The sequence below is a fragment of the Mobula hypostoma genome, chromosome 1 (genome assembly GCF_963921235.1).
Source record: "Mobula hypostoma chromosome 1, sMobHyp1.1, whole genome shotgun sequence".
Taxonomy (NCBI): Eukaryota; Metazoa; Chordata; class Chondrichthyes; order Myliobatiformes; family Myliobatidae; genus Mobula; species Mobula hypostoma.
Genome location: NC_086097.1, coordinates 3,503,523 through 3,520,838, shown reverse-complemented (window position 1 = coordinate 3,520,838; position 17,316 = coordinate 3,503,523). Strand labels below are relative to the sequence as shown.

At 43.3% G+C, this 17,316-nt stretch overlaps 1 protein-coding gene across 3 annotated transcripts in view; it reads left to right on the top strand.

Moving 5' to 3' along the window:
* Positions 1-14,714: 14,714 nt before the first annotated feature.
* The window catches only part of prima1 (proline rich membrane anchor 1), a 254,401-nt gene continuing 251,799 nt past the window's right edge, over positions 14,715-17,316 (top strand). The window contains exons 1-2 of one of the 3 annotated variants that reach the window (XM_063043274.1): positions 14,715-15,280; positions 15,400-15,550. In XM_063043274.1, the coding sequence (XP_062899344.1) occupies positions 15,197-15,280; positions 15,400-15,550 (235 nt within the window). In that variant the 5' untranslated portion in view covers positions 14,715-15,196. The remainder of the gene's footprint in view (positions 15,281-15,399; positions 15,551-17,316) is intronic. The other 2 variants (XM_063043266.1, XM_063043283.1) reach the window with 2 other exon arrangements.

The following is a 17,316-nucleotide window of genomic DNA, read 5'->3' as shown; positions in this document are numbered from 1 at the left end:
AATTTTAATGGCACATTAGTCCAAAGGAAAAACATAAATTATCCAAGAATAGCGCAAGAAAGAGCACAATTTGAACCAGAAAGGATAAACGAAGTTCATTGCAATGCAGAGTGCTTGAAGTGGTAGTAGTGTGCTGTGCTGAGACAGTGTACAGGTTAGTTCAACATCTGGATAGTTAAACAAAATACTTGAACCTGATGGTGGGAACTTCAGGTTTCTGTACCTCCTGCACGATAATAATTGCATCCACTACATTTATATTGCATCCACCACATTTCTATTGCCTTTTCAGATCCCAAGGCCACCAGGCAGAACACTTTCAACAGCACATCTGCAAAAGTTTCTGAGAGTGTTCACCGGCAGGCTGAACTACCTTAACTTTCCAACAAAGTAGAGCTACTAATATACCTTCCTTATGACTGCATCTGTAGCTGGGCCTAGGACAGATATTCAGATATGTTAACGCCCATTAAATTCAGCTTTAATTATCATTCAACCATATATGAATGTAACCAAACATAACTGTATTCCTCTAGGGTCACGGTGCAAAACACATCACCAACAGCACACAGCACACTGTAAATAGCACATAGCACAAATAGCAGTATGGCTATGATTTCAGACAAATGTGAAGGCAGAAAGAAAATATATATAGCCCAGGTGCCTGCGTGGCATGACTTTAGATTGTCCTGGTCCAGCTTGTTCTTTCATGGAATGAACACCAGAGGGCAGCACCAAATACTGCAAGACTATCCCATCAGCCAGTTGCTTAGCTGACTTTCTGCCACTGATCCACCAATGAAATGCCACATGTTCACTCTCCTTCCCTTTCCTGAAATCAACAATCAGTTACTTAGTTTTACTGACATTGGACAAGAGGTTGTTGCCACAGTACCACTCAACGAGGTGTCCTATCTCATTCCTGTGTACTGGCTCATCACCCACCTGTAACACAACAACAACCACAGTGGTGGCAGAACATTTGGAGATGGCATTGGAGCCCATCATCGGGGATCTCCACCACCCAGGACATGCTCTCTTCTTGCTGCTGCCTTCAGGAAGAGGGTACAGGAACATCAAGACTCACAGCACCGGGTTATAAAGTAAAGTTATTGAAAAGCACAAGTTGGGAGATGGACACAAGAAAATTTCCAGGTCACTAAATATCCCTTGGAGTACAGTTAAGTCAATCATCAAGGAATGGAAAGAATATATCATAGATGTAAATCTGCCTCGAGCAGGCCATCCTCAAAAACTGAGTGACTGTGCAAGAAGGGGACTAGTGAGGGAGGCCACCAAGGGACCTATGACAACTCTGGAGGAGTGGCTGAGATGGGAGAGATTGTGCATATAACAACTGTATTTTTGTACAACTGTATTATTACCCCTGATCTATATTGCACACACTTCTTTTTGATCCCTTACCCCTTCTCAAAGTATTTAGCCTTTATACCGGCCCAAGATCAAACCTGATCCCACTTATAGCCACTCAGTCATAATCTAATGACGAAAATTGTAGATGCCCAGTTTAGCAACCTCATCTGTAACCCAATTTGCATCAACACCACAGGACCATATGATATAAGAGCAGAATTAGGCCATTTGGCCCATTGAGTCTGCTCCGTCCTTTCATCATGGCTGATCCAATTTTCCTCTCAGCCCCAATCTCCTGCCTTCTCCTCCTATCCCTTCATGCCCTGATCAATCAAGAATCTATCAACCTCTTCCTTAAATATACATAAAGATTTGGCCTCCACAGCTGCCTGTGGCAAAGAATTCCACAGATTCACCACTCTCTGGCTAAAGAAATTCCTCCGCATATCTATTCTTAAAGGGCACCTCTCTACTCTGAGGCTGTGTCCCCTGGTCTTAGACTCTCCCACCATAGGAAACATCCTCACCACATCCACCCTATCAAGGCCTTTCACTATTCAATAGGTTTCCATGAGTTCACCCCTCATTCTTCTGAATTCTAGTGAATACAGGCCCAGAGCTATCAAACATTCTTCATATGACAAGCCTGAAATCATTTTCATGAACCTCCTTTGAACCCTCTCCAGTTTCAGCACATCCTTTCTAAGGGGACCAAAACTGATCACGATACTCCAAGTGAGGCCTCACCAGTGCTTTATAAATGAGGCCTCACCAGTACATTACATCCTTGCTTTTATATTTTAATCCTCTTAAAATTAATGCGAACGTCACATTTGCTTTGCTCACCACAGGCTCACCCTGCAAATTAACCTTTAGGGAATCCTGCACGAGGTCTCCAAAGTCCTTTTGTATGTCAGGTTTTTTTTGTATTTTCTCTCCATTTAGAAAATTGTCAACCCTTTCATTTCTTCGAAGTGCATGACCATACAATTTCTGACACTGTATTCCATCTGCCACTTCTTTGCCCATTCTCCTAATCTAAGTCCTTTTGTAGCCTCTCTACTTCCTCAAAATTACCAGCCCCACCACTATCTTCATATCTGCAAACTTTGCAACAAAGCCATCAATTCCATCATCCAAATCATTGACATATAATGTAAAAAGAATTGGTCCCAGCAACACACACAAAATGCTGGAGGAATTCAGCAGGCCAGGCAGCATCTATGGAAAAGAATACAGTTGACATTTTGGGCTGAGACCCTTCAGCAGGAAATAGCCCCGTAGTCTTGACAAAGGGTCTCGGCATGAAACGTTGTCTGTACTCTTTTCCATAGATGCTGCCTGGCCTGCTGAGTTCCTCCAGCATTTTGTGTGTGTTGCTTGAATGTCCAGCATCTGCAGATTTTCTTCTGTTTGTGAAGAATCGGCCCCAACACAGACCTCTGTGGAACACCACCAGCCACCAGGAGCCAGCCAGAAAAGGCTTCCTTCATGCCAATCAGCCTATTTTATCATGGCTTCCAAGTACCCTGAGTCCTCATCCTTAACAATCGATACCAACATCTTCCCAACCACTGAGGTCAAACTAATTGGCCTATAATTTCCTTTCTTCTGCCTCTCTGCCTTCTTGAAGCGTGGAGTGAAATTTGTGATTTTCCGGTATTCTGGAACTATTCTCCTGATTCTTGAAAGATCATTACGAGTGCCTCCATGATCTCTTCAGCCACCTCTTTAGAACTCTGGGGTGTACACCATCTGGTCCAGGTGATTTATCTACCTTCAGATCTTTCAATTTCCCAAGAACCTGAACACACTTCATGCTCCCTGGCGCCTGGAACTTCCACCATACTGCTAGTGAAGACTGTTTCTAAGTACTTATGGTCTTATGATATTAAACTTGATTCTGATTCTGAGGTTCATACCTCAGCCAAATAGAGTAACACCAAAAGTCTTCTCAACGACACACACAAAATGCCAGAGGAACTCAGAAGCTCAGGCAGAATCTACGGAAATGTCTAAACAGTTGATATTTCAGGCTGAAACCTTTCTTCAGAAATGGAGAGGAAGGGGGAAATTGCCAGAGTAGAAAAGACACAGGGGGAGGGAAGAAGGAAAGCTAGAAGTTGGTAGGTGAGGCCAGGTGAACACCCTTGTATTCAAACACCATTTTTGTCAGCTTTGCTTTCCTTCCTCTGCCTAAATTCTATATTCAAAATACACAAAGCAGACTTGCCCTTAGAACTGACAGTGATATCCAATAACAATTGGTATGCTTAATTTAGTAAAGCATTGTAGAGTGTTTGGTGTTCTCAAGTGAAAATCAATACCTAGCTATGTGAGGAAATATTTAGAACATAGAACTTTATAGACCAGGAACAGGCCCTTGAGCCCACAATGTTGTGCTGAATCAATTAAATTTAGTAATCAAATGACTAAATAAACTCATCTCTTTTGCCTACACAATGTCCACATCCTCCATTTTCCTCACATTCATGTGCCTATCTAAACATCTCTTAAATCTCTCTAATGTATCTGCATCTACCACCACCCCAGGCAGCACATTCCAGGCACCCACCAGTTTCTGTAAAAAAAACTTGTCCCTCACATCTCCTTTCAAATTGCTTCCTCTCACCTTAAATGCATGCCCTCTGCTATTAGACATTTCAACTCTGGTTTTAAGAACTGTCTGTCTACCATATCTATGCCTCTCATAATCTTATAAACCTTTATCAGATCTCTCCTCAGTCTCAACCAGTCCAGAGAAAACAACCTAAGTTTGTCCAGCCTCTCGTTATAGCACATGCCCTCTAATTCAGGCAGCATCTTGATAAAACTCTTCTGCAACTTCTCAAAACCCTTGGCATTCTTCCTATAATGGGGTGACCAGATTGTATGCAATACTCCAGATGCAGCCTAACTAGAGTTTTATAAAGTTGCAACGTAACTTCCTGACTTTTGAACTCAATGCTTCGACTAATAAGGTAAGCATAGGTTCTTAACCACCCTATCAACCTGTGTAGCCACTTTCACATTTAATGTTATTTAGGCAGTGTTAGGCTCCTGAACCATCATGCATAACTTCACTCATCCTACCTCTCAAATGCTTCCACAAGTCACGGATTCACTTTCAAGATCTCTACAACCTGTGTTCCCAGTAGGATTTATTTATTTAATTGCATAGTTTCTTCTTTGGTTGTTTGTCCTACTCTGTGTGTGTGTGTGTGTGTGTGTGTGTGTGTGTGTGTGTGTGTGTGTGTTGTGTTTCATTGATTTGATTATATTTCTTTGTTCTACTATGAATACCTGTAAAAAAAAATAAATCTCAAGGTTGGATATGGAGATATCCATACTTTGATAATTAATATACCTTGAACTTTAAACTTTTGAAATTCCTGGGCAAGTATGTGGACTTTAAGAAGGAGAAAGAAGTTTAGAGGTGAAGAATTTTAGTGCCTTGAAGATCTTAAGACATTGTAAACACAGGAGATTCTGCAGATACTGGAAATCCAGATCAACACATGCAAAATGCTGGGGGAACTCAGCAGGTCAGGCAACATCTATAGAAATGAATTCTGGCATCTTCCTCTTTCCTTTCCAGTCTTGATGAAGGATCTTGGCTCCAGACGTCACTGCTTTTCATTTGCATAGATGCTGTCTGACCTGCTGAGTTTCTCCAGCATTTTGTGTGTGTGTTGCTCTAAGGCACTGGCAGCTGAAATGTAAATCTGAGACCAGCAGCATGGGAAAGAGGCATGAAAACTCCTCCTTCTTTCTGCTTGCAACAAGAGAGCTGTCCATCACAGCTTCTTGAAAACATGGAGATTTAACAATGCATTTACATAACAGTTACCATCATAGATATTTCAGACATTTCTGACCTTTCTCGTCAGCCTTCACTGCTGTCAGGAGAGAAGGATAGGTCCACAGAACAAAAAATAACAAAGCATTTTGCTTAAAATGTTAAATAAGTTTTGAAGTTGTAAATATTTTGTAATGTTGAACAAGTCTACTTCAGAGAATTGGGAAAATGTTTTCAAGACAAATACTACAGTAGTATAAAAGCAGGTTTCAGAAAACCTTGAAGTGTTTTGCATCTGGGTTAATAACTGCACTCCGTGTCTCACTGTACTGCACTGACTTGTAATTGGTTTTATTTACTTAGATTTACCGCCAACAAGCCCGATTAACCCTAACCTAATCACAGGACGATTTACAATGACCTATTAATGTGCCAGCAAGTCTTTGGACTGTGCGAGGAAACTGGAGCACTCTGGAGAAACCCCACAGCTTCCACGGGAAGGACTTACAGAGACTCCTTACAGAATGGAGTCTGAACTCTGGGATGTCCGGAGCTGTAGTAGTGTCACCCAAAAATACAGTCATTCAGCTTTGGTTAAGCATTATCCTGATTACTCTAACAACAGGAATTCTGCAGATGCTGGAAATTCAAGCAACACACATCAAAGTTGCTGGTGAACGCAGCAGGCCAGGCAGCATCTCTAGGAAGAGGTACAGTCGACGTTTCAGGCCGAGACCCTTCGTCAGGACTAACTGAAGAAAGACTTAGTGATCCTGATTATTCTGTCTGAATTGCTTGTTTTCAAATGTAAATAAATTGTCTGAAAACACTATTAACTTGGTTCTAAAATGAAATTTTAATGATATGGTACCCTGCCTGTAAAAATAAAGGACACTAGATTATTTCACTATAAGAATCACAGAAGGTGGCCTAATTCTGCCTGGTGGTCGAAAAGTGCAACTCCTCCTCCTTTCATACCTCAGGAAACACTGACACCCAGGATGTTAAACGACCAATCCTGCACATCCCTCAAGTTTGCTGCCGTAATAATTATAATTTCACAATTCCAAGTCCCAATCCACACACTGAGTTTATCGGCTTCCTTGTGAGACTTCTTGCATTAAAGTAAGTTCAGTTCAGCTGATGAGACCGCCGCACCTTGCCCCTGTCTGTCCTGCTGACTGGACTCACTTGTTTTGACCTCTGTCCGTGCTCTTTCAAATTTAAACTAATTCACACCTTTATTTTGAATAGACTAGATTCCTGCAATGTGCTTTTTACAGGCCTTTCAAAGTAATCTATTGACAAACCTCAAACTACAGGTCATTACTTCCCACAACATCATAAGAGGCAGGGATGCTTCACTTCCACACGAGCTCAACTCCTTTTATGCTCGCTTTGAAAGGGGCAATAAAACTACAGTTACAGTTATGTGTATCCCTGTGACACCCCGTGACCGTGGGGTCCATCTCAGAGGCTGACATCAGGCTGTCTTTCAGGTTGGTGGACCCGAGCAAGGCAACAGGCCACCATGGAGCTGGGAAGGCTCTGAAAACCCGTGCAAATCAGCTGGTGGGTGTGTTCAAAGCCATTCTCAATCTCTCACTGCGACAGTTGGAAGTCCCCACCGGCTTCAAAAGGGCAACAATTATACCAGCGGCCAAGAGGAGCAGGGTGAGCTGTCTTAATGACTATCATCCAGTTGTTCTCAGATCTATGGTGATGAAGTACTTTGAAAAGTTTGTTATAGCTAGAATCAACTCCTGTTTCAGCAAGGACCTACACCCACTCCAATTTGCCTATTGTCACAATAGGTCTACAGCAGATGCAATCTGACTGGCTCTCTATGGTATCTTGGATCACTTGGACAATACAAATACTGTACCAATGTCAGGATGCTGTTTATCAACTATAGCTCAGCGTTTAACACCATCATTCCTACAATTCTGATTGAAAAGCTCCAGAACCTGGGCCTCTGTACCTCCCTCTGCAAATGGATCCCTGACTTCCTTGACCACAATATGAGCAGATTGGAAATAACATCTCCACCTCACTGACAATCAACACAGGTGCACTCAGGGATGTGTGCTTAACCCACTGCTCTACTTGCTCTACATTCATGGCTGTGTGGCTAGGCATAGCTCAAATACCACCTGGTCCTATCTTGCCACAGGGAACCCCTCCATTTCTGGGAAGAGGTCTCCAACTGTGAATTAGGTGTTTGTCTATTATTATGCTGTTCTGAAACATTCAGTGTGTGGCCTCAGGCTCCTGTACCACCTCCTTGATCATAGCAATGAGAAGAGGGCTTGTCCTGATAGATGGGGTCCTTAATGACTGATGCCACCTTTTTGAGGCATTGCCTTTAGTAGATGTCCTCAATGCTGGGGAGGCTAGTACCCTTGATGGAGCTCCCTGAGTTTCCAACTCTTTATAGTAATTAGATACCAGAATACAATTTTTTATACGAGTTAGAGAGGATATAGCCACAGGGGACTCCTGTGTTCCTGGTCTTCCTTCACTAGTAGCTATGATTCTCTATAAGGACTTCTACAAGATTGAGCTAACTGTTTTACATTCAGTCTGATTTCCTGGAAGACTTGCATAATAGAGCAAATCTTATTAAGTTCCAGCAGCTTGAGTCAAATTAAGAAAGCCTCTGCTATGTCTTCTTGAATAATTGTAATTTTCTTTTTAGATCCAGCCGCTATCGATAAGGAATTTATACATTCTCCCCGTGACCGTGTTGGTTTCCTCTGGAAGTTGGTCACATGGGTGCTGCTGGGTGGCACAGAAGGAGGCATTACTCTGCTGTATCTGTAAATAAATAAAAAAAAATAAAAACTATCCTTAAACAAATTAAGGGAAGGGTCTTGCCAGATGATATTTTCCACAAATGCACTGTCTTGTGTAAGATAATAACAAGCAATATTTATAACATCATAATACATTGGAGTAGAATTAGGCCACTCAGCCCATTAAGTCTGCTCCGCCATTCCATCATGGTTGATTTATTATCCCTCTGAACTCCATTCTCCTCCCTTCTCTCTGTAACCTTTGACACCCTGACTAGTCAAGAACCCATCCACCTCTGCTTTAAATATACACAATGGTTTGGCATTAACAGCATTCTATGGCAAGGAGTTCCACAGATTACCGCTCTCTGGCTAAATAAATCCCTTCTCATCTATGTTCCAAATGGATGTCTCTCTATTCTGAGGCTGTGCCCTCTGGTCCTAGAGTCTCCCACTAGAGGAAACATCCTCTCCATGTGCACCCTGCCTAAGCCTTTCGATATTCAATAGGTTTTAATGAAATCCCCCCACTCTTCTAAACTGCAGCAATACAAGCCCAGAGCTATCAAATACTCCTCGTATGTTAATCATTTTTTAGATAGGTTGGCCCAAATCTGCTTACATTACTCGAAGTGTGGTCTGACAATGTTTTATAAAGCCTCAGCATTACATCCTTGCTCTTACATTCTGGACTTCTCGAAATAAATGCTAACATTGCATTTGCCTTCCTCACCACCAACTCAACCTGCAAGTTAACCTTTAGGGAATCACTGCACAAGGACTCCAAGTCCCTTTGAATCTCTGGTTTTTGAATTTTCTCCATTTAGATAATAGTCCATTCCTTTATTCCTTCTACCAAAATGCATGACCATACACCTCCTGTGCTATATTCCATCTGCCACTTTCCCCATTCTCCCAATCTGCCAGTCCTTTTGCAGCCTCCCCACTTCCTCAACACTACCCGCCCCTCCACCTATCTTTGTATCATCTGCAAGCTTGGCTACAAAGCCATCACTTCTGTCACCCAAATTGTTTACATATAACGTGAAAAGAAGCAGCCCCAATACTGACCCCTATGGAACCACACTAGTCACTGGCAGCCAATGAGAAAGGGCTCCCTGTATTCCTCCTGCCAGTCGAACAATGTGCTGCCCATGATAGTACCTTCCCTGTAATACCAGGGGTTCTTATCTTGTTAAGCAGCCTCATGTGTGACACCCTGCCAAAGGCATTCTGAAAATCCTGGTAAACAACATCCACTGACTCTCCTTTGTCTATCCTTCCTGTTATTTCCTCAAAGAATTCCAACAGCTTTGTCAGGCAAGATTTCCCCTTAAGGAAACCATGCTGACTTTGGCCTATTTTGTTATGTGCCTCCAAGTACCCTGAAACCTCATTTTTAATAATAGATTCCAACATCTTCCCAATCTCTGAAGTCAGGCTAAGTGGCCTATCAATTCCTTTCCTCTGCCTCCCTCCCTTCTTAGAGAGTGGGGTGACATTTTGCAAATTTCCAGCCCTCTGGAACAATTTCACAATCTAGTGATTCTTGAAAGATTACTACTAATGCCTCCAGGAAGTTGTAAGCTCAACTGTGAAATAAGTGGTGCAAAATTAAATTAAATGCGTAGTGCAACAAGACAGCAAAAGAAAAGAAAATAGTGAGGTTCACAGTCCATTCATTAATCTGATGGCAGAGGGGAAGAAGCTGTTCCTGAAATGTTGAGTGTGTGTCTTCACACTCCTGCACCTCCACCTTGATGGTAATAATGAAAAGAGGGCACATGCTGGGTGATGGACATCCTTAATAATATATGGTGCCTGTTTTGAAGCATTGCCTTTTGAAGATGTTCTGGTTGTGCCTTGTCTGCAATGTTCGCATTGCCTTCAAACTGCAACATCTGATCGAGCTTTATTTTTGCTGTCATTACTGCTTGGATATAATTAATGCAACTGACCACAGGCAAGTAAAATGACAATAATACTGAAAGAGTTGCATCCTTACATAAATAGGGTGATTGCTCTTCTCAGATTTTCACTGTTAGAGAGTCATAGAACATTACAGACCATTCAGCCCATCTAGCCCATGCCAAACCATCATTCAGCCTAGTCCCATACCCTTCACATCCCTGTACATATCCAGATTTATAGAACATAGAATACAGAATAGTACAGCACAGTACAGGCCCTCAAACCCTGCCTCCCATATAAGCTCCCACCTTAAATTCCTCCATATACCTGTCTAGTAGTGTCTTAAACTTCACTAGTGTATCTGCATCCACCACTGACTCAGGCAGTGTATTCCACGCACCAACCACTCTCCGAGTCAAAAACCTTCCTCTAATATCCCCCTTGAACTTCCCACCCCTTACTTTAAGCCATGTATTGAGCAGTGGTGCCCTGGGGAAGAGTGCTGGCTGCCCACTCTATCTATTCCTCTTAAATGTTATCTTAAATGTTGAAATCAAATTCACATCCACCACTTGCTCTGGCAGCTCATTCCACACTCTCACCACCCTCTGAGTGAAGAAGTTCCCACACATATTCTCATCTGGGTGGTAAGTGAATTAAATTAGTTTCACTAAACACCCCAGAATTTTTCCCCATTGGTTCTTCGGTTGTAGAGATAATGTTTCTTAGAGATGTAAGCATCTCCTCTCGCTTCTCCATGACAATTACATGGAGTCATTATAGCAATGCTTACTTTGGGAATTTGTACAGAAGTTAATGAGATCTACAAAAGTTATTTGGGAACGTACAGATTTCTGTTGGACTCCTGCCTGTTAACAAGCTGGGAAAATGGCCTCAAGTAGTTAAAAACAGTGATACTCACATTAGAGAAACAGTTAGAGAACTGAAACTATTTACAATGTCAACCCTGTATATCTTTGGAAGCTAGTCAGCACAGTTAATCAGAATTTCGTTAGAATTTCTAATTATTCACTGGAGCAAAGCAAGATGAGCATATATGCTGATAGATGTAATTAAGTATTAATGATAATGAAACTGAAGATAGACATTTAGTTTTAAAGTGAAAAATGAAACTGTCTATTGCAGAAGACAAATAAACATATTTACTTGAATAAATGTAGCAATATTCATCTACATGAAGGCAGGACCAAATTCACAACTGTCTGAAAATGGCTACACTGATTGATAAGGTGATTGAGAAGGCATAAAGCATGCTTGCATTTACTAGTCAAGGCACTGAGTTCAAAAGTCAGGAAGTTATGTTGCAGCTTTATAAAACTCTAGTTGCGCCACACCTGGAGTATTGCATATAGTTCTGGTCGCCTCTTTTATAGGAAGGACGTTGAGGCTTTGGAGAGAGTGCTGAAGAGGTTTACCAGGATGCTGCCTGGATTAGAGAGCATGAACCATAACGAGAGATTGGACAAAGTTGAGTTGTTTTTCTCTGGAGAAGTGAGGCTGAGGGAAGATCTGATAGAGGTTTATGAAATTATGAGAGGCATTCAGGGCTTCCCAACCTTTTTATGTCATGGGCCAAGACCACTATGCATGGGGTCCATGAATTCCAACTGGGAACCCTTGGTAGAGTAGACAGACAGTATCCTTTTCCCAGGGGTGAAATGTCAAATACCAGAGGGCACGCATTTAAGGTGAGAAGAGGCAGTTTCAAAGGAGATGTGAGGGGCAGGTTTTTGACACAGAGCAGTGGGTGCCTGGAAGTGCTGCCTTGGGTGGTGGTTGAAGGCAGATACATTCGGGACTTTTAAGGGATGTTTAGGTCAGCACATGAATATGAGGAAAATGGAGGGATATGGACATTGTGTAAGCAGAAGAGATTAGTTTAGTTCACCATTTGATTACAAATTTAATAGGTTAGGCACAACGTTGTAGGCTGAGGGGACTGTTCCTGTTCTATGTTCTGTGTTCTAGGACACCTAGGGAATGCAAATTAAACTGTGGTAATACAAGAATTGCAGAAACTAACTACTCACACTCCACTTCTAAACCATCCAGCCATGCACAGTTCTGTCACTATTTTAATGAAACCATTACCTAGATGGTCAATGCATGAGTGTGTCTATCAGTCTATTTCACGCTTTCTGAATACTGAAAACCCATTTAATAATCAAAGGATTTTTTAAACTTGCGCAGTAAAGCATTTCAAATTCTGAGACTTATATTTTTGACAAACATCAATCCCAAAAGAACAAAGGCAAAATTAAAACAACGTTCCAAAAGAATAATTGGCTCAGAATGAAAGGAGCATATTGTCATGCAACAGATCATGCCAACTTATCTCAGGTCGCATCTTCCCTGAAGCCAAGGCGACCAGGGAAAATTAAATGTTCAGAACTGTGATAGAGTCATAGAACTCTACAGCATCAAAACAGGCCCTTTGGCCCATCTAGTCCATGCCAAACTATTAGTCTGCATAATCCCATTGACCTGCACCTGGACCACAGCCTCCACAACGCACTCATCCATGTACTATCCAAACTTCTCTTAATGTCGAAATCCACATCCATCACTCCACTGGCAGCTCACCCTACACTCTCACTACCACTGAGTGAAGTTTCCCCTCATGTTCCCCTTAAACGCTTCACTCATGATCTTTAGTTCTAGTCTCACCCAACCTCAGTGAAAAAAGACTGCTTCTATTTATCCTGTCTATATGCCTCATGATTTTGTATCCCTCTCTCAAACTTCCTCTCAGTCTTCTACGTTCCAGGGAATGATATTAAATCTTTCCCCATACCTCAGGTCCTCCAGTCCCAGCACCATCCCTGCAAATTTTCTCTGCACTTTTTCAATCTAATCCTGTAGAGAAATGAGCAAAACTGCACACAATACCCCAATTTTAGCCTCACCATTCTTGGTAAAATGGCAAAAAATGTGTTGGTAATCCTAATTAATAGAAAAACTGCAGATGCTATAAATCTGAAACAAAAAAAACTAATACCAAAAACACAGAGCTGGTTGGGCAGAGGAGCTGTTAAAGAATCATTCACCAGGAATATTGACTCTCTCTCTGCACAGTGCCTTGTCCACAGGTTTTTTCCTACATTTTCTGTTCAAGTCACAGAATACTGTAATAGAAACCAACAGCACGGAGACAGACTCTTTGGCCTGTCTGGTCCGTGCAAACCGTTTCAGCAGCCCTAGTCCCCTAGTCGATCGGTTTGTATCCGAATCACAGCTCTCCATACCCCTCCCATTCCCATCCATGTACCTAATACCATGTACCTAGTTCCATCAATTTGCATCCAAACCACAGCTCTCTATACCCCCCCCCACTCCCATCCATGTACCTAGTCCATTCCTCTTCATTTGGCAACTCTTGTTTTAGCAATTTTCATTACTTTTCTTTACCATTCTAATGTTTTCAAGAGTTACAAATCCCAGTTAAAAGACTGCGTGTCTTAAAAAGTATTGTGAGAAGTCTGCACCTTTAATATACAAAGCTTTATTTTTGTTGCTGTATTAAAAATGCAGTGATACAAAGGAATTGTCAAAGGTCAGCATGGAGAGGAATGTTTCCAATACCTGAACTTACTGGAACCTGAACTTACTGGTACAGTACCTGAACTTACAGGTACCTGAAGATAAGGCATTAGTCAGGTCTCACTTGGAGTATTGAGAGCGGTTGCGGGTCCTTTGTGTTGACATTGGAGAGTCCAGAGAAGGTTCACGAGAATGATTCCGGGAATGAAGGGGTTATCGGATGAGAAGCGTTTGATGTCGCTAGGCCTGTACTCGCTGGAGTTTAGAAGAATGAGGGGGGACCTCATTGAAACCTATCGAATATTGGAAGGTCTGGATAGAATGGATGTGGAGATATTTCCCCTAGTGGGAGAGTCTAGGACCAGAGGGCGCCGTCTCAGAATAGAGGAGCAGTCTTTTAGAATAAAGCTGAGGAGGCATTTCTGTAGCCAAAGGGTAGAGAATCCGTGGAATTCATTGCCACAAACACAGTGCAGACCAAGTTATTGAATACAGAGGTTCTTAATCAGTCAGGGCGTGAAAGATTGCGGGGAGAAGACAGGAAAATGGGGTAGAGAGGGATAATAAATCAGCCACGATAGGATGGCTGAGCAGACTCGATGGCCCGAATGGTCACGGCACCTATGTCCTACCTATTACAGAGCCGTGGGTCCACAGTTCCTTCAGTCAGTGCAGACACGATGGTGCAATTTATACAACATGGCGGGCACTAGATACGGCGCAGAAGGGTTCTAGTCTGTTCACTGTGTATGTCTGCCTTCGGTACTGTTCAGATCGATCTCTACCAGGGAAAACAGGGCCTTAGTGTAACTGTGAGATGGAGTGGGCAGTGGAAAAGCACGGACTCGGTCCCGGTGCCTCACTCCCGAACGGAGATGTGACAGCGGAATAAATCCGAGCCGCGGTGTCTCACTCAGGGGCAGCGCACAATGGACACGCTACACCGGGATGAAAAATCGCTGCAGCGTGCCGAGCCGAGCCGAGACCAGATCCGGAGCCAAGTTTGTTCGCAGATCCAGAGCGAGGGATGATCGTGCCCGCTCCGGGGTGGGCTGACAACGGCGAAACCCATCTCAGAGCTCCCGGGACGCGTGTGTGAGAGAAAAAAAAATATCCTGCTGTCATTCCTACGTTTACCAAGGTTAGATAAGAAGGGGCGGGAGGGTGGACGGATCCTTGCGAACGACGCCGCTGTTCAGACATGTCCCTCAGAGGCAGGAGCTGTACCGAGGTATAGCCCCCCCCCCCCACACACACACACACACACACACACACACACACACAGATCCGAACTGGGTGGCTGCGCCGGGAGAACCCCTACACTCAACGGCCCCACTGCTTCAGTCAGCTCCCCGCTCCGGGTGCCCGTCGCCTGTTGCAGCTCGGAGACGTGCGGAAGCCTCCGCTCCGGGGGTTCTCGGAACTTTTCACCCCCGCATCGCAGCCCGGCTCTGGGATCTTAAGACAGACCTGGCGTGCCTCAAAAGCACCCTCTCTCCCCCCATCCTTCAGCGCGGAGGAAGCAGAGTCTCGGGATTCGGGATTTTGCGGACGCGCAGTTCAAAAACTCTACCAAGAGACTCCATCCTGCCTCGCGTCGCGGAGAGTGAGTCACCCGGGAGAACTTTTGGGAACAAATTTCAAACCATTCCCATCAGAGTTTCGAAGAAATTCGATTGGAAGACTTAACGCCCTCCGAACTCGGAATCGCGTCCAGTTTAACTTTGAGTCACAGGTTGGGACTGGAGTGTGGAGAATGCAGGCGGCTGAACTTCCGCAGCTTCCAATCCCCTGTCCGCTAAATGGCTACATTACAATGTCTCTGATATTTATATTTCAGGTGAGTTACCCGTGCAGAGGGCGGCAGGCGTCCGTCTGAACATAAATTATTATTTACATACTTGCTTATGTGAGTCTTTTGGCTCCGTCCGCCCTGCTTAACGCGAGTCTCTTTGGCAGCTTTCTCAGGGCGAACTCCAGAAGTCAGGCGGGGAGTCGTTGTTTGAGACGGAGGAGACTACCAGCTGTCATGAGGTCTGTTCGTGTCGACCACCCCCGTTACCCCCTCCGCCGCCACCCCCTCCTCCGCCCAGGCAGTCGGGGTCTCCAAGTAAGTAGAAAGCATACCCTTTGTACTGCGTGTTTGTGTGTGTGTGAGAGAGAGATAGGGAGTGGGGGGAGAGAAAATCCCTCCCGCTCCAAGCACTCTAGACAGCTGGACTAGTCAAGATGCCCCCCTTTCCTTTTCCTGTTTATCTATCCTCGGTAAGGTCACGAGTTTACTATCAGCCCGAGGTTAAATATAATGTTGAACGTGACCACATTCGTTGCAATTTACGACTTCATTTGACAAGGCTGAGAGACTTGGGCTGTAATGTTTTTTTTGGTGACTGTATGTTTACTGCTATCGTAATTAGATGTGCTCTTGTGTGTGACTGTTGGTAATGTGTTTTGCACTTTATTTGTGACTGTTGGTACTGTGTTTTGCACCCTGTGTGTGACTTGGTACAGTACTGTGTTTTGCACTTTGTGTGTGCCTGTTGGTGCTGTGTTTTGCACCTTGTGTGTGACTGTTGGTACTGTGTTTTGCACCCTGTGTGTGACTGTTGGTACAGTCCTGTGTTTTGCACCGTGTGTGACTGTTGGTACTGTGTTTTGCACCCTGTGTGTGACTGTTGGTACAGTCCTGTGTTTTGCACCTTGTGTGTGACTGTTGGTGCTGTGTTTTGCACTTTGTGTGTGACTGTTGGTGCTGTGTTTTGCACTTTGTGTGTGACTGTTGGTATTGTGTTTTGCACCCTGTGTGTGACTGTTGGTACAGTACTGTGTTTTGCACCTTGTGTGTGACTGTTGGTGCTGTGTTTTGCACTTTGTGTGTGACTGTTGGTACTGTGTTTTGCACAACCTTGAAAGAATGTTGTTTCATTTGGTTATCTTCATGGGTATGGTTGAATGATAATTGAACTTGAACTTCACAAGACCTCTCGGATCAGGCTCCCTGTGCCTTTGCTGTTTCTAGTGACACTGCTGGCCACTTCCACTCGGCAACTGCAACAAAGGCACATCTTTTGAAATAAAGTTTTACAATACTGTGAGACTGAGCACAGTAGGAGACCCTTTGGTTATCTTAGGGTTAGTTGAGTTAGGATTTTGATTGTTTGTATTGCTGATTGGGGAGGGGAGATTTGATAGAGGTACACAAAATTATGAGTGCTATAGATAGGGTAAATCTAAGCAGGCACTGAAGTTGGGTGGGACTATAACTAGAGGTCATGGGTTAAAGATGAAAAGTGAAATGTTCAAGGGGAACATGAAGGGGAACTTCACTCAGACAGTGGTGAGAGTGTAGATTGAGCTGCCAGTACAAGTGGCAGATGCAGGCTCGATTTCAACAATTAAGAGAAATTTGGATAAGTACGTGGAAAGGAGGGATGTGGTCTGGGTGCAAGTCAATGGGAGTAGGCAGGTTAATGGCTTGGCATGGACGAGATGGGCTGAAAGGCCTGTTTCTGTGTTCTATGACTCTATGATAAATAAGTACAGTAATAAAAAATTAAATTTGCTCACAATTCTTCAACCAAGGTCCATTTGCATTTGTGAAAACATTGAAATCAGGGGAGCCACTTCATAAGCTTTACTGTGATTATTTTAAGAGCAAACATCTTTATAATGACTATACTAGGCTGTAGGTCATATTTTCTAAAATTTCTATAAACATATATTTTATACAATTCAAATCCTAGTTGTTGGGATGTATTTTTGCTATAATGAATATCGCTGAGATTTAATTTAATTTTAATTTGGAGATAAGGTAATTTCGAGAATTTAAGGCAGCCAAGTAGCGTAGTGGTTTGCGTGGCGCTGTTACAGCTCAGG